Source organism: Pleurodeles waltl, chromosome 8 (assembly GCF_031143425.1).
Source record: "Pleurodeles waltl isolate 20211129_DDA chromosome 8, aPleWal1.hap1.20221129, whole genome shotgun sequence".
Taxonomy (NCBI): domain Eukaryota; kingdom Metazoa; phylum Chordata; class Amphibia; order Caudata; family Salamandridae; genus Pleurodeles; species Pleurodeles waltl.
This window is the reverse complement of record NC_090447.1, coordinates 807,272,018-807,298,261: the sequence shown is the minus strand read 5'-3', so window position 1 is coordinate 807,298,261 and position 26,244 is coordinate 807,272,018. Positions and strand designations below refer to the sequence as shown.

The following is a 26,244-nucleotide window of genomic DNA, read 5'->3' as shown; positions in this document are numbered from 1 at the left end:
GGGGTACACAAGGCCCCCTCCTGGGTTTGCTGAAGCCCCGGGGACCGCCACCTCCCCGGGGCCGAGCATACAATGAAATGCAGGGTGCCATCCAGCACCTGCAGACCTGGGCACTGCCACCACCCTGGGGCTTTCAACTAAAATGAGTGCGGGAGTCCTGTGGCCCCCCTGCAGCCATCACCTCCCAGGGGCTTTACTTACAATGAATGCTTGGTGGCCACTTGGCCCCCGGCAGCCCTGGAGACTGCCACCTCCCCAGGGCTCATTTTGAAATGAAATGCAGGGGGCCACCAGCCCACCTGCAGCCCCCAGGACAGCCACTTCCCCGGGGAACAATTTGAAATGAAATCAGGGGGCTTAGCTGCCCTGGGGATCACCATCCCCCTTGGACTAAGAAGTAATTAAATTCAGGGGGGCTGTCCGGTACCCCTTCAGCCCTGGGGACTGCGGCATCCCCGGGGATAAAAACTCATTAAACATTGGGGCAGCAGCCTCCCAGGGACCACCACCTCCCCAGAACTAAATTTAAATAAAACATTGGGTCTGTTTAGGACCCATGGCCCTGGGGACCACTACCTCCCTGGGGCTAATTGAATCATTGGAGGGGGAACTGTGGCCCCTCTCGAGGAGCCATTAATGGCCCTGGGGATCACCACCCCCAAGTGCCGGCTCCTGCAATGTCCTGGGGTTCCCACCCCCGGGACACAGCTGTTTGCTCTCACTTGGCAGGAGCTTTGACAAGTCCCACCAAGTCTGAGCAAACATTTCACATTCTGCAAGGGGGAGCTGTCAAACAGCTCCTGTTTGCAGAAAGTGGAGTTCTCATCTATTTCCCTGCACACAAATATGTGTTCAGGGAAACAGATGAAAATATTGCTCCCGCAAGCAGGGAGCTGCTATGTAAAGCAGCTCCCTGCTTGTAGGAGCAATGCCAGCTCCCACAGGACTCTGGGAGCCGACTAGGACTGGGGGACCTTGACACTCCCCTCATGACCCTGTCACTTTCTCTCTTCCATCCCACAATGGGATGGAAGACAGAGAAAGAGAGATTGTTGTTGCAATGGTCACGCCACACAATGACTTCAAGGTGTCAAACCAGCAAGATGTTTTGCCCAACTATTCTAGTGACATTTTGATGGACAGCATACCAGGGTCACTTCTGGCCTAATGATAAAGGACTGAAGGTTGAGGGTTCCTGTCTAGGTGAGTCTGTGGTCATTTCTTGTTTTAGTTTCTTTTCAACTATAAATATTTAAGTTAGTTACTAAAAGGTGATTTTACTCTTTTTAATTGACAAAAAATGTTTCTTTTTAATTTGTCCGGAAATATCTAATTCTAAGTATGTTATTCATAAAAGCCTACGAAACTGTATATCTCTGTCTCTTTCTTTCTCAATTTCTCCATGTCAAATCTTTCTCTAAGTTGGTTACTCTCTTAATGTCTCTCTCTTTCTCTCTCACTCAGGGTTGGGTGGTTATAGGGGATTGGCTTCAAGCCAGGCCCTCTGGTAAACCCTCACTGCACACGGCCAACGGCCATGTGCAGCGCAGTGTTGGGTGGCTATATGGGTTAACCACAGGGCCTGCCACAGGCCAGGCCCTGCAGTCAACCCCTGCTGTACACACCCTTAGGCCGTGTGCATCAGTGGTTGGATTAATGTGTAGTAAAAGGGCTATTTATCAGCACAATTCTGTTATAGGCTGGCTTCATTATATGCAAATACAATTTAATGACACAAATGCACCCTACCTGTCAAAAAAGAGTTTGCTACAAATACGATATAAGGCACTTGAATATACCAATGACTACTTGTACCTTTGGATACAGTTTTCACATGTATTCCATCGTATTCAAGACATTTATTGAAAGTTGAAATATTGACTCATAATCATAAACCAGCTTTCGCATATTTATTTATCATAGATAAAAAAGACAAATCATTGCATTAACAATAGTGTAAATGTAAATATTTATCTTAAAGCCACACTCCCTAAACTCTGTGAAGGACATCTCAAGCAGTTGCTTCTGAATCGAAGGGGACATCTAGTAATGACTTCAAGTACTGCAGCCCAGACCTATTATCTAAGTCAATGCTTGTTCTTTTTCCCTTTGGAGATCCCAGCCCTCTTATTCCCCTTGCCTACATGTAGGAAGGAGGGCCTCAATTATACCCCCTTTTTCTTTATTTCAACCCCTTCCTCCTTTTGTATTATCATGCCCTGATTAAGGCTTCCAATACTTCGGCTCAACCTTGTACCCTGTGTCCCTCCGAAATGTATACTTTAGAAAAGACTGCTGGAGTCATTGACACCCCCATTGCCCTCATACTGATGTTCGTGTTTAGCCAACCATACTTTTTTGCGGGTATTTCAATCCCTCCCTTCTTACTCGAACCAAATAGCTCCCTTCACTTTACCAATTTATCTCTCCTTCTTACATTATATTACTCTTATAATCCACTGATTTATCATCTCTGTTGTACTTTGGTAAAGCCTCAGTCACAGAAAGGTTAAATAGAAGCTTTCCCTCTGACTTATTTCCCACTAAGTCCTTCGTCCCGTCCTTTTTACTTTCTTAAACTAGTCTTTTAAATTTAAATTCTTATAATTTGTGAAATAATTTAAAGTTGATAAGGTACAGGTTGAGAATGTTTATTTTATATTTTTTCTAGGCTCTCTGTGACGTTAGGGATTCCGAAAGGTGCATATAATGGATTTTTAGCCTAATTTCTGTGAGCTAGCATTCAAATTTATGAAAGATTTCTGTGAAAATCTAATGTTTCTAACTAACACTTAAGTTACTGAACGTTGATATAGAAGCAGTAAAGAAAATGTAGGTTAGGTAAACTATATATTTATGGTAATGTCAACATCATACTCAGCAATCCACCATCCTCCCCAGTGAAGAGTATCTGAAAAATATTTCTATGACTAAAGAAGCTCTTTGTAATTAGATATTGAAGTTAAATAGTAATTCCGAAATTACTAGGACAGTAAAACAATATAATAAAATAAGGCAGAACGTACCATGCAGTCATGCATAATTTTGTTCCAGTCTTCCCCAGTTACTATGCGAAAGAGTACAGTGATGGCTTTCCCAGCCGAAGAGAAATTTGCATGCCTGTTTGGGAAAAAACGTATTTAATAACCAGAGTATATTGTGCAAAATATTGACAACATAAGGTTACATATACACCTCAGGCTTAAAATTGGGTACACACTCGGATTCTCTCATAAATGTACACAAGTAGAGACTATGTTGCATTGTGCAAAGAAAAAATAAGTAGAACAAACCGTCTGCACACTCGTAAACTCATAAATAACCAAGATTAGTAAATTAGACAGTGGTAAACATTTTTGCAATATTACACATGCACAACAGCTTTAAACATTCAAACACACACAATCTGTTCACAACCATATATATTTTAAGCTTTGATCTCTTACGAACTGAGGGCCTCGTAATGAGTCTGGCGGTCCTGGCGGTTGTAATCTGCTAGGGCAGCGCTGCAAGCATCGCTGCCCTGGGGATTACCAGTTTACACCGTCATGGAAAGGCTGGCGGAATGGGGGTGTTAGGGGCCCCCATGCAGAGCCCCGGTGCATTCCATTTCCCGAATTACAGGCAGTGGAATTTGCGACGGGTAATGCTGCACCCGCCGCACCGCCACTTTGACGCCAGCTCCATTAGGAGCAGGCATCAATGTTAAGGCCCTGTTCACAGCAGGGCCGGTGGGCGTAAACACTGTTTCTGCCTGCCGGCCTTGCGGTGAACTCCTAATAGGGCCAGCTGGGTTCAGGCCGCACAGGCATCCGCTGCTCGCCAAACTCATAATGCGGGCCTATGTTTGGATGACATCATATGTTGGGTTAGTTTACTTTGTTCACCATAGAAAACACTTGAGACAAAAACAAATGATCAAAAATAAAAAAGAAAGCTCTGTTTTGGGTAATGGTGCCTTCTACACTCTAAACTCCCAAGCTGTAACACAGAAAGAGCCCTCTGGTTGCTGGACATTCACATAATTAAACTGTGTATATTAACCCCTTCGCTGCCAGGCCTTTTCCCCCTCCTGTGCCAGGCCTTTTTTTGCCTATTTGGGGCAGTTCGCACTTAGGCCCTCATAACTTTTTCTCCACATAAGCTAACCAAGCCAAATTTGCGTCCTTTTTTTCCAACATCCTAGGGATTCTAGAGGTACCCAGACTTTGTGGGTTCCCCTGAAGGAGGCCAAGAAATTGGCCAAAATAGAGGGAAAATTTCGTTTTTTTAAAAAAAAATTGGAAAAAGTGGCTGCAGAAGAAGGCTTGTGGTATTTCCCCTGAAAATGGCATCAACAAAGGGTTTACGGTGCTAAACTCAGCAGCTTCCCAGCTTTCAGGAACATGCAGACTTGAATCAGAAAACCCAATTTTTCAACACAATTTTGGCATTTTACTGGGACATACCCCATTTTTTGCAATTTGTTGTGCTTTCAGCCTCCTTCCAGTCAGTGACAGAAATGGGCATGAAACCAATGCTGGATCCCAGAAACCTAAACATTTCTGAAAAGTAGACAAAATTCTGAATTCAGCAAGGGGTCATTTGTGTAGATCCTACAAGGGTTTCCTACAGAAAATAACAACTGAAAAACAGAAATATTGAAATTGAGGTGAAAAAAACATAAATGTTTCTCTACGTTTTACTCTGTAACTTTTCCCTGCAATGTCAGATTATCGAAAGCAATATACTGTTACGTCTGCTGGACTCCTCTGGTTGCGGGGATATATAGGGCTTGTAGGTTCATCAAGAACCCACGAAACCCAGAGACAATAAATGAGCTGCACCCTGCAGTGCGTTTTCATTCTATACCGGGTATACAGCAATTCATTTGCTGAAATATAAAGAGTAAAAAATTGCTATCAAGAAAACCTTTGTATTTCCAAAAAGGGCACAAGAAAAGGTGTTGAGGAGCAGTGGTTATTTGCACATCTCTGAATTCCGGGGTGACCATACTAGCATGTGAATTACAGGGCATTTCTCAAATAGATGTCTTTTTAACACACTCTCCTATATTTGGAAGGAAAAAATGTAGAGAAAGACAAGGGGAAATAACACTTGTTTTGCTAATCTATGTTCCCCCAAGTCTCCCGATAAAAATGATACCTCACTTGTGTGGGTAGGCCTAGCGCCCGCGACAGGAAACGCCCCAAAGCGCAACGTGGACACATCCAAATTTTTTTTGTGAAGTGCCTACCTGTAGATTTTGCCCTCTAGCTCAGCCGGCACCTAGGGAAACCTACCAAACCTGTGCATTTCTGAAAACTAGAGACCTAGGGGAATCCAAGGAGGGGTGACTTGCGGGGCTCGGGCCAGGTTCTGTTACCCAGAATCCTTTGCAAACCTCAAAATTTGGCTAAAAAAACACATGTTCCTCAAATTTCTGTAGCAGAAAGTTCGGGAATCTGAGAGGAGCCACAAATTTCCTTCCACCCAGCGTTCCCCCAAGTCTCCCGATAAAAATTATACCTCACTTGTGTGGGTAGGCCTAGCGCCCGCGACAGGAAACGCCCCAAAGCGCAACGTGGACACATCCAAATTTTTGGAAGAAACAGAGGTGTTTTTTGCGAAGTGCCTACCTGTAGATTTTGGCCTCTAGCTCAGCCGGCACCGAGGGAAACCTACCAAACCTGTGCATTTCTGAAAACTAGAGACCTAGGGAAATCCAAGGAGGGGTGACTTGCGGGGCTCGGACCAGGTTCTGTTACCCAGAATCCTTTGCAAACCTCAAAATTTGGCTAAAAAAACACATGTTCCTCACATTTCTGTGGCAGAAAGTTCTGGAATCTGAGAGGAGCCACAAATTTCCTTCCACCCAGCGTTCCCCCAAGTCTCCCGATAAAAATGATACCTCACTTGTGTGGGTAGGCCTAGCGCCCGCGTCAGGAAACGCCCCAAAGCGCAACGTGGACACATCCACATTTTTGGGAAGAAAACAGAGGTGTTTTTTGCGAAGTGCCTACCTGTAGATTTTGGCCTCTAGCTCAGCCGGCACCTAGGGAAACCTACCAAACCTGTGCATTTCAGAAAACAAGAGACCTAGGGGAATCCAAGGAGGGGTGACTTCCGTGGCTCGGACCAGGTTCTGTTACCCAGAATCCTTTGCAAACCTCAAAATTTGGCTAAAAAAACACATGTTCCTCACATTTCTGTGGCAGAAAGTTCTGGAATCTGAGAGGAGCCACAAATTTCCTTCCACCCAGCGTTCCCCCAAGTCTCCCGATAAAAATGATACCTCACTTGCGTGGGTAGGCCTAGCGCCCGCAACAGGAAACGCCCCAAAGCGCAACGTGGACACATCCAAATTTTTGGAAGAAAACAGAGGTGTTTTTTGCGAAGTGCCTACCTGTAGATTTTGGCCTCTAGCTCAGCCGGCACCTAGGGAAACCTACCAAACCTGTGCATTTCTGAAAACTAGAGACCTAGGGTAATCCAAGGAGGGGTGACTTGCGGGGCTCGGACCAGGTTCTGTTACCCAGAATCCATTGCAAACCTCTAAATTTGGCTTAAAAACACATGTTCCTCACATTTCTGTGGCAGAAAGTTCTGGAATCTGAGAGGAGTCACAAATTTCCTTCCACCCAGCGCTCCCCCAAGTCTCCCGATAAAAATGATACCTCACTTGTGTGGGTTGGCCTAGCGCCCGCAACAGGAAACGCCCCAAAGCGCAACGTGGACACATCCAAATTTTTGGGAAGAAAACAGAGGTGTTTTTTGCGAAGTGCCTACCTGTAGATTTTGGCCTATAGCTCAGCCGGCACCTAGGGAAATCTACCAAAGCTGTGCATTTCTGAAAACTAGAGACCTAGGGGAATCCAAGGAGGGGTGACTTGCGGGGCTCGGACCAGGTTCTGTTACCCAGAATCCTTTGCAAACCTCAAGATTTGGCTAAAAAAACACATGTTCCTCACATTTCTGTGGCAGAAAGTTCTGGAATCTGAGAGGAGCCACAAATTTCCTTCCACCCAGCGTTCCCCGAAGTCTCCCGATAAAAATGATACCTCACTTGTGTGGGTAGGCCTAGCGCCCGCGACAGGAAAAAGCCCCAAAGCGCAACGTGGACACATCAATAAATTTGCCCCCCCCCCTGGAGCGACCCTTGCCTACAGGGTCGCTCCCCCTGCGTGAAATTGGCGCCAAAAAACAAATCCCCGGTGCCTGGTGGTTTCTGCCCCCTTGGGGGCAGATTGACCTAAAATCGGCCAATCTGCCCCCAGGGGGGCAGAAATGGTCTAAATGCAATTTGCCCCCCATGGGAGCGACCCTTGCCTGATGGGTCGCTCCCCATCTCAAAAAAAAAAAACAACAACAAAAAAAACACACAAAAAAAATTTGCCCTGGCGCCTAGAGGTTTCTGCCCCCCCTGGGGGCAGATCGGCCTAATAATAGGCCGATCTGCCCCCAGGGGGGGCAGAAATGGCCTAAAATAAATTGCCCACCCCCCCAGGGAGCGACCCTTGCCTAAGGGGTCGCTCCCTTTGCGTGAAATTCACGCAAAGAAAAAACTCCCTGGTGTCTAGTGGTTTCTACCCCCCTTGGGGGCAGATTGGCCTCATCAAAATAGGCCAATCTGCCCCCAAAAAAAATGAAACCTAAAAAAAAAAAAATGGTCCCTGGTGTCTAGAGGTTTCTGCCCCCAGGGGGGGCAGAAAAGGCCTTCCCGAAAATATGCCCCCCCGGGGAGCGACCCTTGCCCAAGGGGTCGCTCCCTTTTATCAATAACAGTAAAAAAAAAAAATCCCTGGTGTCTAGTGGGGTTTCAAAAGCCGGATTGCAAGCAATCCGGCTTTTGAAACCTTCGGAGAGCCTTCAAAGGGAAGGAAATACTTTTCCTTCCCTTTGAAGCCCCTCCGGGCCTCCCCAGTGATTGAAAGAGAAATGCATTTGCATTTCTCTTTCAATCGCGCTGGAAGCAGAGCTTCCAGCGCGACGAGGGAGGCCCCTGTGACTAATCAGCGCGTGCACGCGCGCTGACGTCACAGGGAGGGTTGGGGGGGTGGAAGGGGAAGGTCTTCCCCTTCCATCCCCGACTTGGGGGGGGAAGGGGGGTGCACGGGGGGCGCGCTAGAGCGCCCCCAAGTTCCCCTGTGCCATGGACGAGATGATCTCGTCCAAGGCACAGGGGAACTGTAGCCTTGGACGAGATCATCTCGTCCAAGGCACAGAACAGGTTAAATGCCTATTGCACAAGTCATTACAATATGAGTGTATTTTGTCCCTTTATGTATCTCTCTCATAGTATGTAATATAAACGCAGAAGTGCACTGAAGTTACATGAAGTAAGCATGTCAGTGGTATAACATTAAATAAATACAAATAAATTATGGTGTGCAAGAAGCTCCACGTGCCCTGGTGAAAATGCCTGGTCCTTTGCTCTTTGACTGGCCTGTTTGCACCACAGATGATCCCTAAATAGGTACAAGCAGTAGCATGTGCAGTGTAAAAGTATGTGCCCTCCTGTTTCAAAGCAGCCCCTGATGCCACAGACCCAATTGACAATAAGTCAGGACACTAGGCTGGCACTAAAATGTGTATCTAAATTCAGTTATCAATATATTGCAAGATGTCTGTCAAGACTGCATAAAGATTTCCCAATTACAAATATATACTGTCATAAGGAATGGGAGTACTATAGCTAGGGAAACGTCCTCTACGCTGACTCTTTAACAACGAAGTCCTTGTTAACAAAAGTAGAACAACGCTTTCCTTAACCACGACTTCGTTGTTTTGTGCCTTAACCACGCATGTCCTGAACAACGAACATGCGTGGTTAAGGCACAAACAAGGGAGTCGGCTGAGGAGGACGACGCAGACGACGAGGGGACGACTCAGGTAAGTGGGGGGCGGGGGGTTTTAGGTTTTGGGGCGGGGGTCGGGGGTTTTAGGTTTTGGGGTGGGGGGTTTTAGGTTTTGAGTTGGGGGGGTCGGGGGTTTTAGGTTTTGGGGCGGGGTTGGGGGGCAGGGGTTTTAGGTTTTGGGGCGGGGAGGGGGATCGGAGGGTTTTAGGTTTTGGGGCGGGGTTTTAGGTTTTGGGGCGGGGGGATTTAGGTTTTGGGGCAGGGGTGGGGGTCAGAGGGTTTTAGGTTTTGGGGCGGGGTGCGGGGTCGGGGGGGTTTTAGGTTTTGGGGCGGGGTGGGGTGGGGGGTCGGAGGGTTTTACGTTTTGGGGCGGGGGTTTTAGGTTTTGGGTCGGGGTGGGGGGTCGGGGGTTTTATGTTTTGGGGCGGGGTGGGGGGTCGGGGTTTTAGGTTTTGGGGTGGGGTGGGGGGTCGGGGGGGTTTTAAGTTTTGGGGCGGGGGTGGGGGGTCAGGGGGTTTTAGGTTTTGGGGCAGGGTGGGGGTCAGGGTTACGCATGCAGGATCAATGGATGCCTATTACTAATGCCTTTACCAGGAATGCCTTTACAACGAAATATCGTTGTTAAGGCATTTGTGGTAAAGGCATTAGTGGTAACAACGAGGTCGTTGTTCCAACCTCGTTGTTCAGGCAAACGTTGTTCCAGCAGGCGGCGTTCCGACATGCAACCCTATAGCTAATATGGTTTTGCCCCATATTTCTTTAAAACAAGAAACTCAAAAATGTGGCTTAAACATGATGTGCCAGATGTACAGTAATAGTGGTTGCCAAAAGCAGGTGCAAATTGCACATAGACTTTTCACGAGCACTGTTTTATGTAGTATGTTGTGACCTATGTAATAATTGTCCAATTTACAAAATTATGATTTGCAGAGGCTCACAAAATGACCTGTCTAATTAATATTCATAAGGCAGATTATAATGTGTGACATTCTTGGATTGGCTGCAATCACATGCATGGTGGTTGCAAGTGACAGCAGGCCACCATTCACTGTCAAAATTTGACCCATCTAGTGTCAAAATATTGGAGTTTGCACCATTTTTTGAATGCTTGAACTCACCTTGCGTCAATGAGATGCAAGGTAGACATTCCCATCCAAAAAATGATGCTATTCCCATAGCGCCATATTTTACCCCCAGTGCTAATATGACATACAAGTGGGAGGAGGACCCAAATAATGGTGTTAAGCTTGCTTAGCGCCATTATTTAACGCCTGGTCAGACCAGACGTTAAGGGACCAGAGGACCCATTTCCATGGTCATACACCATGGAATAGGTCCATGGGTGCCAACCCCAAGCCCCAGGAACATCCACACCAGAGGGACACCAGAGGATGGGGAACCCCCATCCCAAGTAAGTACCGTAAGTACGGGTAAGTATTTGTAAATAACATTTTAAGTGCTACTGGGGACCCTTACATGGGGCCCCCTGCATGGCACTGGTGCAATTGCCATGCCCAAGGGACACTGGTCCCCTTTGCTGGCCACTGTATTGGTGGGCATGACTCCTGTTTTTAATAAGACAGGAGTCATGTGTTATGGATGGTTGTGCAGCATTTTTTTTGCCTCTAACCAGCCTAGCGTCATTTTTTGAGGCAAACCCCCTTCACCCCTCCTGCCACCTGCACCCGGCTAATTACTTTTTTCTGACAGTAGCCCAAGCACCAAAAAGTATAAATATGGGCCTAAGTGTCTTGATCTAAATATAAGGGTATTTTTGTATGTGTTTCAGGTGAGGTACTCTGTTTCTTTTTTTTTTACCCCAATAGAAGGTACCAGTAGGGTCTGGGGCAGATCCAGTTGAAACTGGTCAGCTGGGTCCTTTCAGGAAACTGGATTTCTTACAGCTTTTGTGTTGTGTCCTTGTAGCTTAGGAGGAGGTCAGCCAAATGACCCTTGGTGTCTCCTTCTTTGTTATGGGTATAAGTAGGAGCAAGTCCAGCTTTTCATGTCTCCTCATAGGTCTGAACAGCAGGTGATATCCTTCTGTCTTCCATCGGTGTTCTGAAGGGGATGCCCAGGGGTGCAACATTTATGCCTGGCAGTAGCCTGTAAGTGAGGGTGACTCCTGGTCGCTTCCCATTCCTAACCAATAGCGAAAATGTTTCTGGGGTAAACCTACCCACTTGTGCAGTTGTTCCTATGTGCCCTACTACAAACCATCCCAGAGTGCCCTTCTATACCCACATCCAACATGGCAGAACTTTCTGTCCCTGCAGAGCTCCTTTGCCCACCCTAGAGGTGTGGCCAGGGAAGTGAGCAATTCCTCCTCTATGGTCACTCAAAACCAGTTCTGGGGGCAGACCCCACTGCATTGGTGCCTGGCTCACCAGAGTGACAAAGGAGGGGGAAGGCAATGTGTCAGCTATATCTGCCTGTGACAGAGTAGGACCCTTTGAAGATACTTAAGTTCCTAGGCACTGCCCAGATAGTCATCCTTTCAGAGGAACAGAACATCTCTCCACACACAAGTCCTTTGTCTCAGCTCTGGGAGTAAGTTCACACCTCATTAGGAGCTTTTCTGTTCCTGGGGGGGGGAGTGGGAAGCTCATGCAAATGGGCTTCTATAAACTTTAGGCAGGTAAAAGATAAATCTCACAAAGTGCCTATCGTAAAATATTTTGCCCAAACTTGACTTTAGAGATGAATTGGGCTTGTAATAAATGCTTTAAAAAGTCCAAGAATCAACTTTGTAGCTGTTTCCTAAATGGAGATAATATTATAACATTATTATTGTTAATATTATATCCCTAAGTTTCCAACAGAACACTTAACATTTCTATAAGAAAAATATCACTGGATGGATTCTTTACATTAAACCTTTACATGTTTTTCTTACCTTGCACACTGCCATATTGGGCATTAAAGCGTACTTAGGGTTGACTTACTAATACTTAAAAGGAAGGTGTAGGCCTGTCAAAAGGGCTTATTTTGACATGTCAACATTGCAGTTTAATAACTGAATAGACAGGCTGCAATGGTAGGCCTGCTGTCATGTTTTACACTGTCACTCTAGTGGTGGCACTATGGGGGTCATTCTAACTCTGGCGGGCGGCGGAGGCCGCCCGCCAGAGTTCCCCCGACAGAACACCGCTCCGCGGTCAGAAGACCGCCGCAGTGATTCTGTGTTTCCCGCTGGGCTGGCGGGCGACCGCCAGAAGGCCGCCCGCCAGCCCAGCGGGAAACCCCTTCCCACGAGGAAGCCGGCTCCGAATGGAGCCGGCGGAGTGGGAAGGTGCGACGGGTGCAGTTGCACCCGTCACGAATTTCAGTGTCTGCTAAGCAGACACTGAAATTCTTTGTGGGGCCCTCTTACGGGGGCCCCTGCAGTGCCCATGCCATTGGCATGGGCACTACAGGGGGCCCCAGGGGCCCCACGACACCCCATACCGCCATCCTGTTCCTGGCGGGCGAACCGCCAGGAACAGGATGGCGGTATGGGGTGTCGGAATCCCCATGGCGGCGCAGCAAGCTGCGCCGCCATGGAGGATTCCTGAGGGCAGCGAAAACCGGCGGGAGACCGCCGGTTTTCCTGTTCTGGCCGCGGTCAGAATGCCCTGCGGGGCACCGCCAGCCTGTTGGCGGTGCTCCCGCCGACCCCGGCCGCCGGGGTCGGAATGACCCCCTATGTGTGTTGCAGTTCACTAGTGATATTTAACTTACACGCCCTGGCTGCACTTTGTACAATATTTCAATGGCTAATAGGTAAGGTTAATATGGCAATTAGGATTACAGCAAATTTAAACATGCTTTAGTAGTCAGAGCACATGCACTGGGCTAGGTTGGCAGAGTTCCAGTGCATCGAGTCACAAACCAGCAGCATCGGCCCAAAGAAAAATTGGAGTGACATGCAAAATGAGTCGTTTTCTTACACTTAGCCATTAATTCTGAGGGTAACACATTTACAATTCTAAATCCAGCCCCACAAACACTGGGGAAAATTGAAATATTAAGCAGGTGAAATTTACTATTTTAACTCAGGAATCAGCATAAATCAAAATAGGTGAGATTTACTATCCGAATTTCAGAAAAACAAAGTTTTGGAAAAAATGTATATGAAAAAAATGGGTGACAATATTTTACTCCAGTTCTGCACATATTGGGAAAGTGAAGGCATTTGGGGGTGGTATTTTCAAAGAACATGAAGGGGGGCAGATTTACCATTCTAATTACAGTTCCACTAACGTTTAGGCCCTCATTATGACTTTGGTGGTCCGAGGACCGCCGCAGAGGGGACGGCGGTCACACCGCTGCGGGCCTGGTGGAGCAGGCCACCTAATTATGGCGGTGTTTCAACTGAAACACAGTAAGTCACTGCCAGTCCCGCCAGTGCGGGGGACCCACCACGGCTGGCGGTAGGCATCTCCAGGCTGGTGCGGAGCATGTTTCCAGCGACCATATTACGAGGTTGCACACTGCCAGGACCTCTGCCGCTGTTGCCCTGCCACGAAAACGCTGGTGGAAATGAGCAACATAAAAGGTGACACTCCCCTTCAGGAACACAGGCACGACCGCAGCTATGGAACCCAAACTGGAAATCTTCCCAATGCTCCTGCTGGCCAAACAACTCCACAACCAGCAACTGCGACAAAGACAGAAACCGTAAGTACACCCACGTAACACACACTGGAGGGAAGGCCATTAGTACACACCAACACACACAACGACCACACCCGGCACGGCTAGTGACATCCACACACACACGCAATCAAACACCTGTAGCAACACACACACAAACATACTCATACTCAAACCACACACAACAAATCGCACAAATGCAACACATATATGTGGAAGGAAAGCCAGGACAAGTTTGTTACACTCGACACCAAGGGGTCCTTGGTGCAGATATAATATATCGAAATTAGAAAACCATAGATAACTATATGCAGTATAGGCCCACTGGCAAGTCCAACTGTATTTTGTGCCCCAAGCACACTGGGCAATGCCCATAGCCCCAACTTGACTTCTGACTGCAAAGTGGCCTCCACATGGCAGGGGCATCAATGGGGCATGCAGGCACCTCAGGGCGATGGGGGGGCCAGGGTGGGGGTTTGGGGTTTGAGGGGGGGTTCTTAGGTTTGGGTTTTGAGGGGGGGTCCTTTGGTTTGGTTTGGGGTGGTGCTTTCGTCCTGGATTTAGATTTTGTGGGAGGAGGCTTGGCTTTTGCTTTGGGAGGGGTATGCATGGCCTTGGTGGGGTCTATGTCTTAGGTGGGGAAGGGGCATGGCTAGTTCCAGGTGCACAATGGGAGGCCAGGAAGGTGGAAAGCTGGGGTTTGGGGAGTGGAACAGAGCGCTTGGGGGGGGGGGCACATGGATTGGGTCAGTGGGAGGGAACAGGGAAAACTCATGCAGGAAACATTTTTTAGGGGCACAAGGTTGGTAATGGGAGTAACGTTTGGGAGTGAAGGCAGAGGGAGTGGTTGTGAAGTGTGTACTGTGAGATGCCTTGGGTGCAGGTGCGAGTGTGTATGTCATGTGTGTGCTGTGTGACTGTTGATTGTGTGAGTGTGGCCATTTAGGTGTAGTGGAAGGTGGGGGAGGAGAAGCAGGGAAATGGCAGGGGGTGTGAATGTATGTTGTGGTGGTGTTTGCAGCTAGGGTGGATACGCTGCATGTGGGGGTGTTGACAGTTGTGCTGAGTGTGCATGTGGTGTATGGGGTGCATGCATGGAGGTCTGCTATTGTGGTGATAGTGGAAACGGAAATGAGTGCACTTTTGGCAGGATCTGGGAGTGATGAAGTGGTGAACGCAGGTATGAGTGGTGTAGTGTCTGTGAGGGAGAGATGGTGGGGGAGTCCATGAAGGGAGTGGATATTGTTGTGTTTGCATCTGAATGTTGTGTGTGCATGGAGGTGGTGTCTTTTGTGGTGCTTGTGTGCTTGCAGTCGGGCCTGGTGATGTGGTTGCATGTTGGTATGTAGGTGTGTCTTGGATGGGTGAGGGATGTGGGATTGGGAGCAGGTAGTTGGAGGGGGGACGGAAGAAGAAGAAACACTGGCTGCCATCAATGTTGAGGCCAGAGCCTGAAACGATCTCTGCAGGGCAGCCAGGGCACTATGAATGCCTTCCAGGTAGGCATTTGACTGCTGCATCTGTGTTGCTAGTCCCTGGATGGCATTCACAATGGTTGACTGCCCCACAGAGATGGACCTCAGGAGGTCACTAGCCTCCTCATTGAGTGCAGCAGGGCTGACTGGGGCAGGGGCAGAGGTGCCTTCGGCGAAGGAGATGCCCACCCTCCTGGGAGAGTGGACACAGGCAACTGGGTGGGGAGCTACAGGGAGGGTGGTGCTGGTAAGGAGGGGTTGCAGACAAGGATGGCTTTGGGATAGCCCCAGATGTGTCCGCCACTGCCAGGGAGCATCCATTGGAGGAGGAATCCGAAGATGTTGTCGTCGATCCTGTCTCCCCCATGACACTTCCCTCGACCTCCGTCCCACTGGTCCCCTCGGCTCAGATGGTATCAGCCTTTGAGTCCCGTGGGCTGCCTCTTCCCCACTTGCCGAAGCCCCTTCTCCTTTGCCTGATGATGCTGATACACACAAAGACAGAGGTGGAGAGGGACAGAGGATGGCAGAGAAAGACAGGGTGCAATGGGTCAATATTAACCCTACATACACACAGAGTAACAACAACATAATCTGCTGCTATGCCATGGCAGGCCATGCCCTCAGCTATACATGCCACAACAGTAGGACACCATGAGGGATACTACTGCAATGCTGATGGAAACTGCTAATGGTGGAACAGTGGCACGCATGTACTTGATGAGGGACAACCTAGTCACACTTGCCCAGTAACTGGCACATTTCCATGGTCGTGTGTGCAGACATTTCCTGTACACCTTACTCAACAGAATCCTGCATGGGTAGGTAGCATGCCCACTAATCCATTGGCAAATAGCACAGTGACATCTGGCCCCTTTGTACCTATCTACACATACAGTACATGGCAGCTGATTGAGGACACACTAATTATCTCGGTCACAGTGGTAGGCTAATACTGATGGCAATGCCCTGACACCTCAATTATATTACTGATGCTGATGGTAGGAGCTTGGTTGTTAAACCTTGTTGAGGCTCACCACACAATTCCCAGTTTGTAAGTAAATGCCCTCATAAGTCACTGTCTGCATAGCATGGGCACACATCTATGAAACCAATCCTGCCAGGGTGGCTGACACCCATAATTGGTGTGCTAATAACAATGACCTTCGCAACATCTTTCCACTAGTAGGCAACCCAAAGCCTTCCTGCCAGAACATCATGGAAGTGTGAGTGTGTACTCACTCCCTTGTGGCTGCTGTGCTGCCCTCTCGCGCCCATCTACCTCAGGATAGGCCACTGTCAAAATACCATTGGGGGGGTCAGGGTCCGACGTAATTGGGAGGACATCCCCAGCTGGGCCTCTGCATTCTTCCGGGCCCAGTGTCTCAGGTCCCCCTACCACTTTCTGCAGTGGGTGCTCCACCGGCTATGGGCCCCCAGGGTCCGCACTTGCTTGGCGATGGCACGCCAAATCCCTTTCTTTTGATGGGCGCTGACCTGCATGAGTGACACATACAGAAGGATTGGCATTACAGGGTCAGCAGTCGACATCACATATCAGACACATTTCATGACCACACGTGTCATCACGCCACTAACGCTCAGACGCCTCACCCATCTCCATGCATCTACTCCGTCTGCCTTGTCCCAACTCCTTACATCCTCACAATGGTGCAATGGTGAAGATGAGACATGCCCCTGTGTCCCGGTCCCGGCCCCTGGTCGACCTGGCTAGCCTGGAAGAGAGGCACGCCATTCAGACATATTGTCTGAACAATCAGACCATCATGGAACTGTGTAGCCAGTTGGAGCCTGATCTGTTTCCTGACATATGTCATCCTTATGCCATCCCTCCCTTAGTGCCGTTATTGTCAGTACTCCACTTCCTTTCCTCAGGGTCGTTTCAGATGACAGTGGGCTTGGCAGCAGGGATGTCACAGCCAATGTTCAGCAATGTGTTGAAGGATGTACTTTGTGCTTTGCTCAAACAACTGCCCTGCTACATCATGTTCCCTCAACGTGTGGATTTGACCACTGTGACGGCTGCCTTCTACGATTTGGCACATGTCCCTAATGTGATAGCGGCCATAGATGGCAACCACGTTGCTTTGGTTCCCCCCAGGATAAATGAACAAGTGTACAGGAATCAGAAAAATCTTTATTGCATAAATGTGCAGGTGGTGTGTCTCGCTGACCAATATATCTCGCAGGTTATGGCAAAGTTCCCTGGTTCTGTACATGACTCATATATTCTGCAGAACTGCAACGTCCCACACGTGATGGCACAACTACAGAGGGACCCGGCATGGCTCATTGGTATGTATTGAATAGGTAGTGTGCCCCTGTCATCTCACGTCACTGCCCAATCTACCCTGTGTCCCTACCGGAATTGAGATGTGTCTTACCTTTGTGCACACAGGTGACTCTAAGTACCCCAACCTTCCCTAGCTGCTGACAACTGTGAGGTATCCAACAACAGATGACAAACACCATTTAAATGAGGCCCCTAGTAGGACGGGGCGTGTCATCAAGAGGACCTTTGGCCTACTGAAGGCCAGATTCCACTGCCTACATGTCTCCGGAGGTGCCCTACTCTACAAACCACTTAAAGTCTGCCAGATCATTATTGCCTGCTGTATGCTGTACAACATGGTCCCGAGGCGTCACATCCCATTGCTGGATTTAGAGGAGGTGGCAGCTGGACGAGTGGCTGATGAAGGGGTCATAGTGAGTGATGAGGAGGAAGATGATGAGGATACAGCTGACTCCAGAGCAGAGTTAATTCTTTAATAATTGCCATGAGAAACAGGTATGTGTCATGTGTAATCTATGTAACCTGTACCTGAGGATGCATTGTGCCTTAGCTCCTCCTGGTGTCTGTCATCAGTAGAGGTATTGAGTGCAGCTCACCCTCTGGTTGGGTTTTGGGGGGGAACATTTTGTCCATCAGAGGAGGTGTTACAGTTCAAATGTGAGTGCTATTTCCACTGTGCTGTTGTGTAGCATCACTCATGCAATCTCTTGTCCTTGTGCTATGTTTCCTGTACTGCTTTGCCAACTTCAATTGTTGCGCCAAAGATGGTGGTGTCCTCAGTATTGCTATTCCTCCTCACAGTCCACAATGGAAGTATGTGTAACCCTACTGTTACAGCCAGTGGATCATACCTTTAGTTGAGATTTGTCAGATCTGAGGGAAGGACTTTTGGCTATTGATGTCTTGGAAATGTAGACCTGACATGGACATATGGTTTGTGATTCCACATGCTAAATCACACTAGGGATTGAGACATTGTTCAGCATGTGTGTTGCGTGGCCTACAGTGTCTCCTATCGTGATAGTGGTCCCTGTCTTGGTCTATTTGCAGGGCACTCATGTGGTGCTACTCTATGTTCCTGCCATGCCTGGTGGCTCCCTTGACACATGTATCCAGAATATCTGTACTCTACCATAAACCTTGCTGCATTTTGTGCTCTCCCTTCTGTCTATCTCACAGACATTTGCAGGTCAATGGTTTGTCTGTAATGAAATGTTATTCAAATGCAAATCTCACTCATTACAATAAAAACACATAGGCAGGAGCTGTGCTCAGAGGTGTTTAATGTTAATCACAAGTGTAATGTGTGATGAGTGGGGCCATGATGGATGTAATCATTGGAGTAGTTGTACCAGCTGTAGGTAGTCCAGGTCCAGTATCCAAGGGGCCATGGGAAAATGGAGACATGGCATTGGACAGTCAACAGAGTGTGTCAGTATCAGACAAGGGAGAATGTTCAGGAGAGGATCATTTCCTAGCAGTGGTCTTGGTCTTGGCATCAGGTCCTGCATGATGTCTGGATGGACATTCTCCATTATGTGTGGGATCCTCAGCTACAGGGGGAGGGGTGCTGGTGGTCTGCAGGTCCTCTTGCAGGGCCTCTATTCCACTAGCTGACACAGAAGTGGAAGTCTCTGTTGGAATGTGGCTAGTGGAAGGGGCCTGCTGGTGGGTGGAGGACGCACACAGGATGGTGGTCAGTTCCTTCAGTACCCCTGCAACGGAGGACATGGTGGCATTGACGGTCTGCTACTGCTGCATGGCCTCCTGGTGGTAGTCCCTCTGCAGCTTCAGGTTCTCCAGGACGGTTGTGAGGATCTTGCCCATAGTGTCCTGGGATTGGTGGTATGCTCCCAGGACTTGAGAGATGGCCTCCTGGCCAGTTTGTTTGTTGTGGATGCCCCATCCTTTGGGTCATAGGTGCCCTCCCACTGCCCCTGGCCTCCTGTGCCTGTGCCCTTGGCACAGTGTGCCCACTCCCAATTGCACCAGGACCTTCATTGTCTTGGGTATGCTGCCTTGACTCTGGTGCGAAGAGAAGCCCATCCACCTTCAACAATTCCGCAATTCCAATTTTCAAAATGGGAGCACTGACTCAGGATGTCGAACGGAATATGTTTATTCGAAAATCATCCGTAGCAGCTCACTCACACACACACATGCAAACCTTTAAAAAAGGTAACTTTTTAATTATATTTATTCAATTAAAAAGAAATAAAAAGTGATATGTTTAAAATTCAAAACACATATATTTATGTATCATTTAATGAAAGAAATTACTCATTCAACTAAACAGCCACAAAAAATGCACCCCATTGCTATGAAAAACATGAAAACAACACATACCATGATTACATTTGAACCTGAAAACAATCAAACAGAACACACCAAATCCACCAATAAAAAACACATATTGAAAAACTGAATTAAATACATAAAACATAATAATTCAAAAATTATAAACACTAATATTTTTAATAACTGTTAAATATAACACTACTTATCCTATCCCCCAAATATCTCAGAACCCACAAAGTCTATAGGGTAAGAACTAAACAAAATAACAAAAATAATGCATAGCAAACAATTATTTTAACAAATTATATGGTATTAAACAATATAATTACAAAATTAAAACTAACTACATTAAATAGCATGATATTTTTATAAACAATATTTTCAACTTAGATATTGTTAGCAAAAAACGATATATGTACCCCTGATATTTTTACAGTCATAATATATTGGCCATTATATTGAGATACAATGTTATTTAGAACATGAAATTCAGGTACTATATATCACTTCTTTCCTCAAAAGAGTGATGTAACTCATTTCATAAATTCATGCAGTAATTATTTACAATGAAGAATATTTAGGGCCTCCAGTAAAAAGTGTGTTTGTGGTTGCCAAAGTGTGCAATTTGCAAAATCACTGATTTTGTCACAGCAAAAGTGTGTGTCACAATGTACTAACACTTTCTGAATCTCAAAGTGCATTTTGTGACATATTCAGAATAGCAAATAGGAGGTAGTATGAAAGGAACATTGATTTCAAATCAAATCATTAACATTTATAAAGCGCGCTACTCACCCGTGCTGGTCTCAAGGCGCTAGGGGAAAGGGGGGGGTTACTGCTGCTCGAAAAGCCAGGTTTTTAGGAGTCTCCGGAATGCGGAATGGTCCTGGGTGGTCCTGAGGCTGGTGGGGAGGGAGTTCCAGGTCTTGGCTGCCAGGAAGGAGAAGGGCCTCCCACCTGCCGTGGAGCGGCGGATGCGAGGGACGGCAGCGAGCGCGAGGCCAGAGGAACGAAGGAGGCGGGTGGGGACGTAGAAGCTGAGGCGTCGGTTGAGGTATTCCGGTCCCTTGTTGTGGAGGGCTTTGTGTCTGTGGGTGAGAAGTCGAAAGGTGATCCTTTTGCTGACTGGGAGCCAATGCAGGTGTCTCAGGTGTGTGGAGATGTGGCTGTTGCGGGGTACGTCTAGGATGAGGCGGGCCGAGGCGTTTTGAATGCGTTGCAGGCGTTTTTGGAGTTTGGCGGTGGTCCCAGCGTAGAGGGTGTTGCCGTAGTCCAGGCGGCTCGTGACGAGGGTGTGGGTCACGGTTTTTCTAGTGTCTGCGGGGATCCAGCGGAAGATCTTGCGGAGCATGCGGAGGGTGAGGAAGCAGGCGGAGGACACGGCGTTGACTTGCTTGGTCATGGTGAGAAGGGGGTCCAAGATGAAGCCGAGGTTGCGGGCGTGGTCTGAGGGGGTCGGTGCGGTGCCAAGGGCCGTGGGCCACCAGGAGTCGTCCCAAGCGGACGGGGTGTTGCCGAGGATGAGGACTTCCGTTTTGTCAGAGTTCAGCTTTAGGCAGCTGAGCCTCATGCAATCTGCGACATCCTTCATGCCCTCTTTTAGGTTGGTCTTGGCGCTGGCGGGGTCCTTGGTGAGGGAGAGTATAAGTTGGGTGTCGTCGTGGTAGGAGGTGATGATGATGTCGTGCTTGCGTACGATGTCGGCGAGGGGGCTCATGTAGACATTGAAGAGTGTCGGGCTGAGCGATGAGCCTTGAGATACGCCGCAGATGATCTCGGTGGGGTCTGAGCGAAACGGTGGGAGGTAAACTCTTTGGGAACGGTTTGAGAGGAAGGAGGCGATCCAGTCCAGAGCCTGGCCTTGGATCCCGGTGGAGCGGAGGATTAGGGTGCGGTGACAGACGGTGTCGAAGGCAGCCGAAAGGTCGAGGAGGATGAGGGCGACTGTTTCACCGTTGTCCATCAGGGTTCTGATGTCGTCTGTGACTGAGATGAGGGCGGTTTCCGTGCTGTGGTTGGTTCGGAATCCGGTTTGTGAAGGGTCGAGCAGGTTGTTGTTTTCCAGGAAGGTGGTCAGCTGTTTGTTGACGGTCTTCTCTATTACCTTGGCTGGGAAGGGCAGGAGAGAGATGGGTCGGAAGTTTTTCAGGTCGCTCGGGTCAGCCGTAGGTTTCTTTAGTAGGGCGTTGACTTCGGCGTGTTTCCAGCATTCGGGGAAGATAGCAGAAGAAAAAGAAGAGTTGATGACGGCCTGGAGGTGCGGGGCGATGATGTCGTCGGCTTTATTAAAGATGAAGTGAGGGCAGGGGTCCGAAGGGGCGCCGGAGTGGATAGAGTTCATGATGGATTTGGTTTCTTCAGTGTTGATGTGGGTCCAGTCGTGGAGGGTGATGGCCGGTGGTGCGGGTTCGGTGATGCTTGGTTGGGTCTGGTGTCCGAAGCTGTCGTGGAGGTCGCTGATCTTGCGATGGAAGTTCTCTGCTGTTGTGGCTGTTTTTGTCCAGTCTGTCGGTGAAAAAGTTCCTTTTGGCATGCAATGTATCAATGGATTGTAGTCTCAACTGTGGCTACAATTGGTTGGTCAATTACGGACCCAACTTAGAGTTGCAACTGATTCTCAAAGTGGAAGCTGTCCCTCTGGGACTGCTTTCACCTTGTTAATATTGACGGGCAGTCTTTGGGGGATTTCCTCTTGGGGGAGCTCCTACAAAAGTTATTCCTATACTGCCAGTAATGTTTTTAGAATAGTCTCTGCAAGAATGGGACACAGAGATGAAGTCACTGTCCTTTACAGTCCTCCATCTTTGCAGCTGCATTGTGTTAAGAATTGCCTCCTGCTCTTCGAGTACTCTGGCTTCATAAAAATGATTACACCAATAAAAAATAATTATCACACTGAGTCACAATATTTTCTCCTATCATATTCCTTTGAATATAACCTACCCCCACTGACTACCGTATGCACAATACTTCCAGAGCATGTAGGTGTGGCTTAGATGGTAGTCAGGCTATCCCCTGTCCAAGCAAGGACCCTCACTCTAACCAGGGTAAAGGAGAATCACACTCAGTTAACCCCGCTTAACCCCATTGGTAGCTTGGCACAAGCAGGCAAGCTTAACTCAGAAGCAATGTGTAAAGTATTTGTACCAATGCACACAGTAATACAGTGAGGGCCATATTTATACTTTTTGATGTACAACTGCGCCAACGCAGTTGGGCGTCAAAGATTTTAACACCGGCTAACGCCATTCCAAAGCGCCATGCGGGCACCTTATTTATTGAATGACGTTAGCCGGCGCAGCTGACTGGTGTGCGTCAAAAAAAAATGACCCACACCAGGCAGCGCCGGTGTAGGGGAAAATGGAGCTTGGGCATCACAAAATGGGGCAAGTCAGGTCTGAGGCAAAATATTGGCCTCAACCCGATTTGCGCCATTTTCTTTTACTCCCAACCCCCATTGAAATGACTCCTGTCTTAGAACAGACAGGAGTCATGCCCCCTTGCCCAATGGCCATGCCCAGGGGACTTATGTCCCCTGGGCATGGTCATTGGGCATAGTGGCATGTAGGGGGGCACAAATCAGGCCCCCCTATGCCACAAAAAAAAAAAAAAACATACTTACCTGAACTTACCTTAAGTTCCCTGGGATGGGTCCCTCCATCCTTGGGCGTCCTCCTGGGGTGGGCAAGGGTGGCAGGGGGTGTCCCTGGGGGCATGGGAGGGCACCTCTGGGCTCCTTCCGAGCCCACAGGTCCCTTAACGCCTGCCCTGACCAGGCGTTAAAAAATGACGCAAAAGCGGCTGGACGTCATTTTTTAAGGCCCGCCCACTCCTGTGCGTCATTTTTGCACGGGAGTTTAAATAAGGTGCACATGCCTTACAGTCATTTTTTAGAAGGGAACGCCTACCTTGCATATCATTAACGCAAGGTAGGTGTCCACGCTAAAAAATTACGCAAACTCCAAGATCTTTGGTGCTAGACGGGTCTAACGCCAAAGTATAAATATGGAGTTAGCTTTGCGTAAAAAAAAACGACGCAAACCCGGCGCAAACAGAGTATAAATATGCCCCTGAATCACTACAAAATGACCCAACCCAGGTTTATTATTTTATCTAAATAAACAAGAACAAATACGATAAACATCCACAATACACAGTTAAAAATATGAAGTTAGCACTTAAAAGCACAAACATAGTGCAGAGAGGCACAAATGCTGCAAGTTGGTATTAAGCAGTATTGTGACGGAGTCGTGTCCTACAATGCAATGCCAATGGTGCCATTTACGGAGTCTTTTGACCCCGAGGTACAGTACCTTAGCAAACAAGTAGAAAACAGGCCAGTGCACGGAGTCGGGGGCGAGGCGTCGATGGATCCTATGTGGCATCGGTTCCGGTGCTACCGGCCAGAAAGGCAGAGGCATCGCGTAGCGGCTTTGGGTCCTTACTGCAGAGCGGTGGAGGTGAAGCGGCGTCGGTTGCGAGGTCAGTCCCTTGGTTCCAGCAGGTTCGAAGTCCGGCAAAGTCACAATGCTGTGGGGTGACCTCATGGGGTCGCGATGACATCACAGGGCCACAAGCACTGCAATGGCATCAGATGTCATGGATGTTGGACTTACGACACTCCGGAGTCATCGATGTTGCGGGGGATCAGCGGCTGCAGCGGCGTGAAGCCTACAGGATTGTCACTCTTCTGGAGGTCCACAGCCTCAGGGCAGGTGGCATCGCAGTTCCAGGCAGCTGCATCCTTTACAAAGTCGCATAGCGTCGTCCGGCATCGTTAGACAGGTTTTTCTCCAGAATTTCACTTCCAGGGGCCCAGGAACTAGAATGGCACCCTCAGGCAAGCTAGAGTCCACAGCAGGCAGACTTAGAACTGGGTGGTGAAGCCTTTGTTGTTCCTGATGCTTCAAAACAGGAGGTGAGCTCTAATCCAAGCCCTTCGAAATACCTCTTAAGCAGGAGTGCACAACAAAGTCCAGTCTCTGTCCCCTTGCACAGGCAGAAGCCCAACAAAGCACAGTCACAGGCCATGGCAGCACTTCTCCACAGCTCTTCAGCTCTTCTTCAGGCAGAGGTTCCTCTTGAATCCTTGAAGTAATCTGATTTGCAGGGGTTTTGGGTCCAATGCTTATACCCTTTCTGTCTTTGAAGTTGGAAAACTTCAAAGCAAGGTCTCAAGTGTTTTTAAGATCCATCCTTGTCTAGGACAAGCCCCAGTCACACACCAGGAGGATGGAGACTGCATTGTGTGAGGGCATGCACAGCCGTGTCAGGTGTAAGTGGCCACTCCTCCCTCCCCTCCTAGCACAGAAAGCTCATCAGAATATGTGGGCTACACCCCAGCCCCCTCTGTGTCACTGTCTAGAGAGAGATGCAAACAGCCCAACTATCAAACTGACCCAGACAGGGAATCCACAAACAGGCAGAGTCACAGAATGGTTTAAGCAAGAACATGCCTACTTTCAAAATGTGGCATTTTCAAACTTACAATTCAAAAACCAACTTCACTAAAAAAAATATTTTTAAATTGTGAACTCAGAGACCCCAAACTCCATATTTCTATCTACTCCCAAAGGGAACCTGCACTTTACCAGTATTTAAAACCAGCCCCCATCTTAAACTATGAGAGAGATAAGCGTTGCAACCATGAAAAACAAATTTGGCAGTATTTCACTGTTAGGACATGTAAAACACATCAGTAAATGTCCCCCCATTTAACATACATTGCACCCTACCCATGGGTCTACCTAGGGCCTACCTTAGGGGTACCTTGCTTGTGTGAAAAGGGAAGGTGTAGCAAGTTGGTATACTTGCCAAGATGAATTGGCAGTTTAAAACTGCACACACAGACACTGCAGTGGCAGGTCTGAGACATGTTCACAGGGATACTTATGCGGGTGGCACAATCAGTGCTGCAGGCCCACTAATAGCATTTGATTTACAGGCCCGGGGCACCTCTAGTGCACTTTACTAGGGACTTACCAGATAATTAAAATATGCCAATCATGGATTAACCAATTACATATACACTTTACATAGGATCACTTGCGCTTTAGCACTGCTTAGCAGTGGTAAAGTGCAGAAAGTATCAAAAACAGCAAAAACAGAGTCCAGCACATATCAACAACCTGAGAAGCAGAGGCAGAAAGTTTGGGGAGACCTCATCAAGGATGGCAAGCCTAACACATGTCCCCTCCCAGCTGAAAGTGGGGAGAAACTGCCCAACCTCATAGAAGTTCTCATCACTGAGGCGGAAGAATCTAGACAGACCATCAGCATTGGAGTGTTCTATACCAGGGCGATGTTCCACCATAAAGTCCATCCCCTGTAGGGAAATGGATCACCTCAACAGTTTTGGATTCTCACCCCTCATCTGCATTAATCATCTGAGGGGTCTGTGGTCCGTCACAACCCAGAAGTGAGTCCCAAATAAGTGGGGTCTTAGCTTTTTCAGCACCCAGACCACATCAAAAGCTTCACGCTCTATTGCACTCCACCTATGTTCCCTGGGAAGTAACCTCCTGCTAATGAAGGCTACAGGTTGATCTAGGCCCGCTCCACTTAGCTGTGATAACACTGCTTCTATACCATGCTCTGAGGCATCAGTTTGCACAAAAAACTCCTTGGAGAAATCAGGTGACTTCAGCGCCTGGCTGACTTCAGGGCATCAAAAGCTGTCTGGCAG

General features: G+C 48.2%; 1 protein-coding gene across 1 annotated transcript in view; it reads right to left on the bottom strand.

Annotated features, from left to right (window-relative positions):
* Nucleotides 1-26,244, bottom strand: part of NALCN (sodium leak channel, non-selective) — a 2,264,872-nt gene that overhangs the window by 46,480 nt on the left and 2,192,148 nt on the right. Inside the window, exon 36 of the mRNA XM_069205064.1 lies at nucleotides 3,027-3,120. Within this exon, the coding sequence (XP_069061165.1) occupies nucleotides 3,027-3,120 (94 nt within the window). The remainder of the gene's footprint in view (nucleotides 1-3,026; nucleotides 3,121-26,244) is intronic.